This window comes from Antedon mediterranea, chromosome 9, assembly GCF_964355755.1.
Source record: "Antedon mediterranea chromosome 9, ecAntMedi1.1, whole genome shotgun sequence".
Lineage (NCBI taxonomy): Eukaryota > Metazoa > Echinodermata > Crinoidea > Comatulida > Antedonidae > Antedon > Antedon mediterranea.
In genome coordinates this window covers 15,719,300-15,731,274 of record NC_092678.1, presented here as the reverse complement: position 1 = coordinate 15,731,274, position 11,975 = coordinate 15,719,300, and the positions used below count along the sequence as shown (strand labels likewise).

Genomic DNA, 11,975 nt, shown 5'->3' with positions numbered 1-11,975 from the left:
CAATTATTATAGTCATCGTTTTACTTGTTATGCTTTACAATTACAGAATATTCATCCAAATCTAAAATAATAATACCCGATGCTTTTTGTTGTTTTCTTTTTATTATTATTATCATAATAATGATAAAAGAAGACTGTAATACTTTACCATAATGTAGTTTGCTTGGATTCGTCTGTTTTTTTTACAGTAATTTGTTATTATAACTGGTATGTTTTATTAATTGTGAAATTACATAATTATTATAAAATAGATAGGCCTATTAATTCATCATTCTTAAAGATGTATTTTCCCTTGAAACACAAAAAAATGAAGGTCAAAATATTCTAAATTTAAAGTGGCCATATCAAAGTAATATTAAATTTATTCACTTTGTGATGGGTTTGTCACACGGAAGTGAGCCCTCTAGAATAAAAGAGAGGAGATGAATAAAGATGGACGACAACTACAACGTGTTTTGTTATGTTATTATCGTTGGTTTCAGCCTAACGAGCGAGCCCGTAACAAATTGGGGGGTCATCCGTGAACAAAGTGCGGAATTGTAGTTTGTAGATCGAACTGATGGTAATTTTAGTTACTTATTCTAAGCTGGTTTTAGGTTTAGAGGCGTTTTATAACGAACAAGATTTGGCGGTCGTCGAGCCAGTACACTGTGTTGTTGTTTTTGCTTGTGTAGGCTTGCCTGTCTGTGATACCAGAAGTCTGTTTGGCCTTGATTTTAGGGGTCTAGTTTATGAGACCACGGCGCACGGTAGGTTTAATACTGTGTGGGCTTGGCAGGTATTTCATTACTGGTGCCTTAATTATCGTCATATTGGTTATTTTAACCTGTGTTTTTGTTTGTTTGTTTCAAATAGAAACTATGTCAGAAAGTGATTTTGACGAGGAATTTTTGGATAGCATGTCCATTGAGGTGGTAGCTCAGCTATCAGAGGAGCGTTTGCGACTTCTAGGTACTAGGGTTGGAGCATCTATAAATGATTCCATGAATAAATATGACTTGATAAATGTGATTGGAAATCATGTTGGTTTAATTACTCATGAATCCGTAAAAACTGCGGGGAATGAGGTCGAGTTGGCTAGATTTGAGTTGGAACGTGAAAATTTTTTTTTTGAAAGAAGAAAAATAGAGATGCAAAGGGAAATGGAAAAAGAAAAACATGAATTTGAGTTAAGAAAATTAGAATTAGCTAACCAAATGGGTCACACCACACAGGTTTCTACACCTAATGATTCAGAGATTACTCAGAATATTAAATGGGTTCCCAAGTTTAATGAGGACGAGGTAGAGACATATTTTTTAGCTTTTGAGAAAATTGCTAATAGATTAAAGTGGCCTGCTAGACACTGGACTGTGTTGTTACAAACTGCTCTTGTGGGTAAAGCCCAAGAGGTATTTTCTGCATTGGCTGTTGATCAATGTGAAAGCTATGATGCGGTCAAAACTGCTGTTTTGTCAGCTTATGAGTTATTTCCAGAGGCGTATCGTCAGAAATTTCGGAACTTAGGTAAACCTTATGATCAAACGTTTACAGAATTTGCACGTAAGAAGCAGATTCTTTTTGATAGATGGTGTAGTTCGGAAGGAGTAAACGGTGAATTTGGAAAGCTTCGCGAGCTTATGTTAGTTGAGGAGTTTAAATCTTGTTCCCCTACTGAAGTTCGTACACATCTAGAGGAGCAGAAAGTGGATAATTTAATGAAAGCGGCTTCTGTTGCCGATAATTATGTGCTCACGCACAAGGTGGTGAATACCAAATCGGTTTCCAAATCTGTTGATGATTCTAAGGTCCAAAGTCAGAAAACTACAGTTAATAGTAGTAGTAAATTTGTCAGAACTTGTTTTTACTGCAAGAAAAAGGGTCATATAAAGGCAGATTGCTGGCTGTTTCAAAGCATAGCTAAAGGGGATAATAAGAAACCCCAATCACTTCCAAACACGTTAGTAAATACAGTCCCGTTGAAAGTGACAGAGAGTCATGACGTTGATGAAAGTGAGAAGTTGATCCAATCTTCAGGTCCGGAAAAAGTGCGAAAGCTATTTAAGCCTTTCCTCTCTACTGGTTCTGTAGCATTGATCAACGATGTGAATCTGAGTAAAGTGCGTGTCTTAAGAGACACAGGGGCGTCACAATCCCTGATAATAGAATCGGCATTGTCATTTTCAAACGAGTCTTCTGCTGGAGCAAGTGTGCTCATTCAAGGTGTTGAAGGGGGTTATAAGGAAGTCCCACTTCATGTAATTCGGATTGAAACAGATATTGTTAGCGGAGATTTTGTTGTCGGTGTCGTTCCGAGTCTTCCAGTATGGGGTGTCACACTCCTTTTGGGGAATGATTTGGCCGGAGACAGAGTGACAGTAGAACCGGTTGTGTGCAAAAGTCCTGTTGAAGACGAAAGCACGGTGTGTTTAGAGAAAGAATTATCACATGTGTTTCCATCATGTGCGGTGACGCGATCTATGGCAAATAAAACCATAGATGAGGATGAGAGTATTGACTTATGTGATAGTTTTTACGGAGAAATTACAGATCGCGTTTCCCAAGAGGCTGTCTGCTCAGGTCCCGAGTCACACACTACCCAGGCTGAACAACAGCACCCAAAAGTGTGTGATTTCGGTCCGACAGTTCTTTATCGGTCTAGGTTAGTGGAAGAACAGAGTAATGATCCTGCTTTGGTGTCATTTGGTCAGCAAGCTCTTTCTGTAGAGAAAATGTCTATTGTTCCTGTTTGTTATTATATAAAGGATGGCATACTTATGCGTAAGTGGAGGCCACCAGATATTCCAAGTAGTGATGTTTGGAATGAGATTCACCAGATAGTTATTCCTAGTGGATACCGTCAGGATATTATTGGTATTGCGCATGATGATCCTCTTTCAGGTCATTTAGGTGTCAATAAAACGGTAGACAAAATTCTGAAGCATTTCTTTTGGCCAGGTCTTAGAAAAGATGTGTCTAACTATTGTAAATCCTGTCATGCGTGTCAGGTAGTGGGGAAGCCTAATCAAAAGGTTCCAGTAGCCCCACTTAAGCCTATTCCTGCATTTGGTGAACCATTTTCAAGAGTTATTGTTGATTGTGTGGGACCATTACCACGTACTAAAAATGGAAATGAGTATCTATTAACAATAATGTGTGTATCAAGTAGGTTTCCAGAAGCGATTCCTCTTAGGCGTATTACAGCTAAGAATGTTATTAAAGCATTGGTGAAATTCTTTACATGGGTAGGATTGCCTAAAGCTGTTCAGTCCGATCAAGGATCAAACTTCATGTCAAAGATATTTAAACAAGTCTTAGAGCAGTTAGGTGTTGCCCATATAAGTTCAAGTGCTTACCATCCACAGTCTCAAGGGGCACTTGAGAGATTTCATCAAACACTTAAGAATATGATTAAAACCTATTGTTTTCAATGTGAAAAGGAATGGGATGAGGGAGTTCCCTTATTGTTATTCGCTGTTCGTAAAACAGTGCAAGAGTCCTTAGGGTTTAGCCCATTTGAGTTGGTGTATGGTCATTCGGTCCGAGGCCCTCTTAAAATAGTCAAAGAAAGGCTGTTAGGGAATGCAGAAGAGTCTGTATCGATATTAGATTATGTGTCTGAATTTCGTGATCGATTAAATCATGCTCGTGAGATGGCTAGAAAGAATCTTGTGAAGGCTCAGGGTAAAATGAAGAGATTGTTTGATAGGAAATCAGAAAAGAGAAGCTTTAACGCGGAACAAATGTTATATATCTCTTATGAAATCGTCATCGATCATGAGATGCATCTGTTACGTAGGCCCTACACGTATATCGTTATCCGGGCCCTCCGTATTTAGGTGAACTTAGGACGTATTAATTGCATCGGTACAAATGTGAGAATCATCATCATTATAATTTTCAAAAATGTAATATGCCATTATGCATAAATCTGTTGTCTATAAGTAAAACATTTAATTTCTTTTTGTAGCCTATAGCCTATTTGTCGTTTTGTTTCGCATAAAATTGTATCGGGTGAACAATGTGTTGTCATTCAACCATGGGGCTCAGCTGTGTAGTGCTTTGAATCTTGTTTATTTTTTGGCACATTTTTTACCCTTATCCTAATAATAATTATTGTATTTATACACTAATACTTCTAAAGTATCTGTTTCATGTGCAATACGTTCAAGCGTAATATCTTTCAATTTGTTCTTCTTTGATGAAATAATCGCACAATGAAAAATAAATTAGCAGAATGCATGCATCATCGTCATTTAATAATATGGTAATAAGGACCAAAGTAACATCAACAAGTATTATTATATCCTTGTGTATACATTTTAATGACTGTACTGTTGGAATGGCATTCTTAATCGGCTACAGAAGCTCTTTGGTTTCTTTTAGCACAATACAGCTATCTGTTTTTTCAAGAATAATACAAAAAATAATTCTTGATCGTAATGTACCTGGGAACTGTAATAATTATTATTTAGCGCATTTTTCACGGTTTCAGGTACTATCCTTTGGTACTGTGTATACTTATTTATCTTATTTTTTACGGTTTTCAGGAGTTTATCCCGTAACCAAATAACTATAATACCAGCAAATGTGTTTGATGGTTTGACATCATTGACAGAACTGTAAGTGCTTTTATTATTTATCATACGTTTGAAAATAGTATATTTTCGTTGTAATTATACATTTATTGTTATATTCATTCATATGTAGGCTAATCCTTTGCAATACTGGATTTTTTTTATTATGATTGATATATCCCTTATTCTAACATAGGCTCCTGTAGTTGTATTGTGTGTATGTTAATGTTTTGATTCGTTAGTTTTACAGTAAATTATTATTATAACTTAAAAATTATTAAATTAAAAATAATGTAATAATGAGAGGAGTTGGTTATTTATCCCTCCGTACGGTGAAATAGTATGGTCACAAGTACTCAGATAGGAGTAGAACGACGAGATAGACGGTGGATTAGCACTGGTTCTTTATTCGCACGTGGAACAAATCAGACCTAATTTGGATTGTAAGCCTACGTACATTATTCACGTTATCCGTCCTTAATATTAACTTAAGTTAAAATGTGAACATACCATTTTCCAGAGTTTATCCATTTATCTGATTTTCAAGTTTTATAAATAAAGGGACCACAGTCAAATAATCTTGATTTCTTCCCTCACATTGTATGGTTCAGTAATAGCTTGCTTGTGAGGTGATATCTGTTTCTATACTTTATAGTTTCCCCTCTCTCAGATTTGCACCTCATAATTAGCCAGCCTTTGTCAATTATTCGTGTGTCAGAGAAAGTCTAAATCGGCCAAAAAATGATGAAAACAATTTTAAAATATTGATTGTTATCTCTTTGTGTACGTGAATTCTGTACAATAATCCGTTTGGTCAATATGTACGAGATATAATTCCGTATTACGCCCATTTACTCTGTCAAGCGGATCAGAATGGTGATATATCCCGTATTACCTCCTTGATGTTTCTACGCGCGCGTTGTTTATGTATTCATTTGGCCTCATGAACGTAGATAATAATAATAATAATAATAATAATAATAATTCAAAATTTATTAGTTTCTATCAATGGTAAAACAATACAATAAAAAAGAATGATAATTTATAATGAGACAATACAAAAATACCATTAATAGAGGATCTTGCAAGAAGAGATTACTTGTCACGCAAGACCCATAAACAAAAGAAAAAAAAATACCTTTGTATATAATTATTAAATAAAATAAAAAAGTCATGACAAAAAGAGTTTGAAGGTCTAGTTTGAGTACAATGATAATAAATTACTTTTAAGTTTTTTACGAAAAGTTGGGAGAGAGGAAGAGTTAACAATACTAGTATCTAATTGATTCCAAATTAAAGGGCCATAAACATAAATAAAGTGGGAAGAACTAGTTAATCTTACAAAAGGAATAGTTAACTGAAACTTATGAACAGTACTTCTTAAATTATGACCATGGTTGAAATCAGCAGTTTTAAATAAATTCATCATGGGAGAAAGAAGATTGTTAGAAAAATATTGAAAGACAAAAGAGGCAATTTGCAATTTATGTATATCTCCTAACTTCAGTAACTTAAGTTCATAAAATAAAGGTTAAGATGGAGTAATGTGAGACGTAAAAGTAATATTTCTTATAGCACGCTTAATCAGCTTATTAAGTTTATCGAGATGAGATGGATAGTCAGCAGCCCAAATAATGTTACAATAATGAAAATGAGGTAAAATTAAAGAATTATATAATGAAAGAAGGATACGCCGGGGAAAAGTGTGCTTAAGATTATTTATAATCCCAATTGTTTTATAAATTTTATTTGCAATATGGTTCTGATATTTCCCGTATTTCCTGAACAAGCAGGGTGTAACTAATATTATTCTAGTTATTGTATTGTTATATAGTAGTTTTACAATACTTCTTGGAAATGTGTGTATATTGATTTATTTGCAGATATTTATATGATAACGCTATAACTACCATAGAGCAAGGTGCATTTTCTGCGTTTGCTTCGTCACTGTTAAAACTGTAAGTTAATACTTAACTGAGTAACTGTTAATCTACATGCAATTGTTTATATGCTCTGAACAATTCATCGGAATACCAAATACATTTTTATATACAACACACTATGTAGGTCTACCGTATCGACATAGTCTGTAAAATCTGTAAACATTTTATTAGCTCCAAATACACGTATACTTCAGGCCACTGGCATTGGACACCCGATTCTCGTACGGTTGGACGTTTATAGGAAATAAACAACGCCAACATTTTCTCCTCCTACCTCTACACACTGCATTCATTTCAAATAAGTGGGACCAGCCAAGTTTAAAATGACATTCGGTTGTATTAAACACAGTGTCACAAAAACGACGTTTCTAAAACATTCTTATGAGGTCATTCAATTTAATCCAGTAAAAATAAGTCAAAATTAGGGTGAACCTATAACAAATAGTAACATAAGTTTTTGTTTGGTTAGTCTGGTTGATATTGTCCAAATGAACATCATCTAAAATTAATTTAAAAAAATGAAAACAAGATGTATATGCTTACCTTGCCGAGTAGCAAGTGCTGAATAAAATATACTACACCAGATTTAGGTTCTCACTACCTGGACGCAATGTAACGACGTAGGCAAAACGCAAATGAGTTGACCAATCACAACAGTTCGGATGACCAATATGTTATGTTGTGATTGGTCAAATTACTTCCTTTTACGTCCTTACGTTAAGTGGGATCTACGATAACTCTTACGGTTATTAACGTACAGGGTTTAACCAAGAATGAGAAATGTCCACAGTGACCCCAACTCAACTTTTGCCTTCTTCATGACCTAACATCACTGAATCTCTACTTATTTTTATTCTCAAATATTTTTGCAGGAGGATAGAAGGCAACGGATTAAAAAATTACAAAGATAGTACTTTTGAAATCTTGATCAACTTAAACGAATTGTAAGTATTCACATAGTTTTGAAAGGTAACATCATCGTCAAAAGTGTGCAATATATTAATATAATATACAATCCATGAACAAAGATAGAAAAAACATGAACCTACAAGTCGGTGTGAAGTTTACATTGATATTTTTATTGGTCCGATGGTTCTATACTTCCATCAAATTAACTTTAAGAAAATGAATTTCACATACAATATAAGGTAACTTAAATCTATAACTAACTTAATATCAACGTATAGTCTGGTAAGAAAGTATTATCGAATTACTATGTCGACATAGTAAGACATTTCGACATAGTGAATTCGATAATAATAATTATTGTATTAAACTTAAATTAAATGTATTGTACCCAACAAACATAAACAATAACAAATAATAAAACGAGACTTTTGATATTCTATTTTTTAGTTTTAATAATGTTTATCATTGCCGTAATAAAAACAGACAAAATAAGCGCCAATCTGATTTCATTTTTTTTCCTTTTCTTTAAATTACAGTTTTTTCATGCAATTTTTTTTTTCGATCCATGGTCAAAGTAAATAACTATCATGTGATGGCACATTAAACAAAACTATTCAAAAATCCCTTTTCAGGAGGACGAATAAGATTTCCTAATAATGCAATATATACACGTTTACATTACAATTAATACTGTTTTTATTTATACATCACCAAAATAGGGAATCGGATTTTCCTCGCATATGCTGCCTTGTTGGTGACATTGAAATCTGCAAGCCGACCGATACCTTTGCTTCATGCAAAGACTTACTAAAACGAGAAGTATTACGAGTGTTGATGTTCCTTATTGGGATATCATCCGTCATCGGAAATGTAATAGTAATAATTTCAAGATGTTATGAAAAGGATGACAACAGCGGTAATATCAACAGCAGTGCGAAAAAAGTTCAAAACACACTGATCACCAACCTTGCCGTGTCCGACCTGTTAATGGCTATTTATTTAATAATAATTGCAAGTGCGGATGTTCACTACAGAGGACGATACTGGGTAGTTGCAAAGGATTGGAAGGACAGCTTCCTGTGTAGCTTTTCCGGGGCTGTTTCTACTCTTTCGGGTGAATTTTCGGTGTTTACTTTAATGGTTATGAGCGTTGATCGCGCTGTTAACATCGTAAACCCATTTAGCACCAGACGTCTCAACCGCAAATACTGCAGAATTCTCATCGGATTCGCTTGGCTGGTTTTCTTTGTGCTTAGTTTTCTACCAGTTGTGCACAAACTAAACTTCATCGACATACCGTATTTCGGCGACAATTACTATGGAAAGCAAAGCGTATGTCTTGCACTTCCGCTAACCAGAAGCCGATGGCCAGGATGGGAGTACGCCGTTGCCATATTTGTTGTGTTTAATGGAATAGGTTTTATCGTCATCGCTGTGAGTTATGCCACCATTTTCTTCTCAGTTCAGAGGTCAGGAGCCACCGTCTGTAGAAGACGAAAACGAAAGGAGCAATTGAAAATGGCGCGGAAATTAGGAATCATTGTCTTTACCGATTTCTGTTGCTGGTTCCCGATAATCCTAATGAGTTTCTGTTCAGAAATGGGGTGGTGGGATATTCCTGAGGAAATTTACGTGTGGGCAGCCACGTTTATTATACCGATAAACTCGTCGGTCAACCCTTATCTTTTCACAATTGTCTATATGTGCACATGTAAACATAAGTAAGACCAAGTACCCACTGAGTTACACGCAAAAAGTGTTTTGCCTGAAGCTATAAAATATGTTTGTACTACAAAAACAATTTATAGAGAACGTGTTTATTGAAAATTAAATAAAAGTGGGACGATCCCATAAAAGACGTAAAAAAGTACATTACTGTATATTATACATTTATCGCTGTAGTTTAGTGGATTGTATTAGTTTTATGTAAGAGTTGGTAGATAAAATGTAGGCCTAGTTTTTATTTCAATTATATTATTGATGTTGGCTTTTTCATTAATATATATTCATTTATCGATGTAATTTGGTGGATTGTATTCAATTTATGTAAGATTTTGTAGATAAAATGTAGGCCTAGTTTTTATTTCAATTATTGATGTTGGCTTTAAAATTAATATATATTCATTTATCGATGTCATTTGGTGGATTGTATTCAATTCATGTAAGATTTGGTATATAAAATTTTGTTTTTATTTCAATTTATGTTGTTTTTTTCACTAATTATAAAATATACATTTATCGATATAGTTTGGTGGATTTTGTGAATTTATGTAAGGTTTGGTAGATAAAGTATTTACTGTATTTTTATCATTAAAATTAATGTCGGCTTTTCACTAATCATTAAGATAAAATTATTAATGTGAACATTTCGTAGGTTATATCAAACAAATAATATTTGTTTAGCATCCCGAGCCCTAATACGAATGAATTGGAGCGACATGATTGTATTTTTCCTTTAGAAAAAACGAATTGCTGATGTGGGCTACTATGTCCGTTTTGATGACATACCGTAAAATCTATTAAAACAATGTCGAACTCGAAAAGAAGCCCACCTCAAAAAGATGCCCAATTCGTAAAGAAGCCGCTCCTTAATTTGAAAAAATTATCTCGAAAAGAAGCCCATCTAAAAAAGAAGCACCTGTTGTGGTTTGCATAAGTGATCTCGAAAAAATTCCCATCTCAAAATCAAGCCCATTAGGGTTTTTTTTTTCAAGATAGACTGCATTTATGTAAAAGGAATAGAAATGTATGATCGTGTTATCATATAAATGTATTAATGAGCTTAAATTATCTGATGAAGTGGTACTTTGATTGTATCTTCTTCTTGTCTGCTCCCTTGGCAAATATATGTAAAATTGGCAGGAAATGTCTAAAAATAATATTGTAGTACAGTGTAGCAATTGACAGCATTCATTGAGCCCCGCTCTTATGTTTCCAAAGTAATCTCGACAAGAAGTACATCTCGAAGAGGCACCCAGCTAAGAGCCCTAACAAAGAAGATGCCCACGGGCCTTATTTCAAAGTGTTACGGTATAGTCACTTATCGATGTACAGTGTAGTTTAGTCAATTTGGTAGATAAGATGTTGTTTTATTTCAGTGTATATGTTGGCTTTTTCATTAATATAACATTGACATTTAATGATGTACAGAAGGTCGAATGTATTGTTTTATGTAAGATATGTTTTATGTAAGATTTGGTAGATAAAATGTAGTATTTATTTCAATTGATGTTGGCTTATTTCATTAATATAACCTATACATTTATCGATGTAGTTTGGTGGATTGTATTAGTGTTATGTAAGATTTAGTAGATAAAATGTAGTATTTATTTCAATTGATGTTGGCTTATTTCATTAATATAAAATATACATTTATCGATGTAGTTCGGTGGATTGTATTTGTTTTATGTAAGATTTGGTAGATAAAATGTAGTATTTATTTCAATTGATGTTGGCTTATTTCATTAATATAACATATTCATTTATCGATGTAGTTTGGCGGATTGTATTAGTTTTATGTAAGATTTGGTAGATAAAATATAGTATTTATTTCAATTGATGTTGGCTTATTTCATTAATATAACATATACATTTATCGATGTAGTTTGATGGATTGTATTAGTTTTATGTAAGATTTGGTAGATAAAATATATTATTTATTTCAATTGATGTTGGCTTATTTCATTAATATAACATATACATTTATCGATGTAGTTTGGTGGATTGTATTAGTTTTATGTAAGATTTGGTAGATAAAATATAGTTATTATTTCAATTGATGTTGGCTTATTTCATTAATATAACATATTCATTTATCGATGTAATTTGGTCGATTGTATTCGTGTTATGTCAGATTTAGTAGATAAAATGTAGTTTTATTTCAATTGATGTTGGCTTATTTCATTAATATAACATATATATTTATCATTGTAGTTTGGTGGATTGTATTAGTTTTATGTAAGATTTGGTAGATAAAATGTAGTTTTTATTTCAATTGATGTTGACTTATTTCATTAATATAACATATTCGTTTATCGATGTAGTTAGGTGGATTGTATTAGTTTTATGTAAAATTTGATAGATAAATACTGATTATTATTATAATTAATGTTCGCTTTTCAGTAATTATTATAAAGATAAAGTTATTAATTTGAATATTTCATAGGCCATATAAAACAAATACTATTTGTTTAACATATTGATCCCCACTGATGAAATTCCTTTATACGAAAGAAAACGAATTTCTAAAAAAATAAGCCGACCTCGTAAAGAAGCATACTTCGAAAAAAAGAACACATTAAAATGAAGTCTCTCCTTAGTCTGAAAAGGTAATCTTGAAGGGAAGCCCATTGGAATAAAGCCCCTATGATTATCTGACTTCTTTTTAAGATAGTTTAGGCTTCTTTTTCTAGAGAGTCGGTTTTGCAGTGCAACGGATGTTATGCGAAGACATCTGTTGACCGTTCGTTTTCAGTTACAATTTGCCGGATAACTATAATGTAATTAATAATTTAAAAACTGTAAAAAAGGACTTTTTAATTCAACCAATGTTGAGACAGTATCTGAT

The 11,975-nt window shown here is 33.3% G+C and overlaps 1 protein-coding gene across 2 annotated transcripts; it reads left to right on the top strand.

The window, feature by feature from the left end:
* Window positions 1-429: 429 nt before the first annotated feature.
* Window positions 430-10,982, top strand: LOC140059074 (G-protein coupled receptor GRL101-like). 2 transcript variants are annotated; one of them, XR_011847105.1, is made up of 5 exons: window positions 430-562; window positions 4,530-4,601; window positions 6,440-6,514; window positions 7,372-7,443; window positions 8,128-10,982. XR_011847105.1 is itself a non-coding variant. In XM_072104901.1 (5 exons), coding segments are annotated over exons 1-5 (1,227 nt in total). In that variant the 5' UTR covers window positions 3,480-3,852; the 3' UTR covers window positions 9,134-10,982. The 2 variants fall into 2 exon arrangements, 1 of the variants encoding a protein (XP_071961002.1); XM_072104901.1 differs by lacking the exon at window positions 430-562 and adding an exon at window positions 3,480-3,854.
* Window positions 10,983-11,975: the final 993 nt, after the last annotated feature.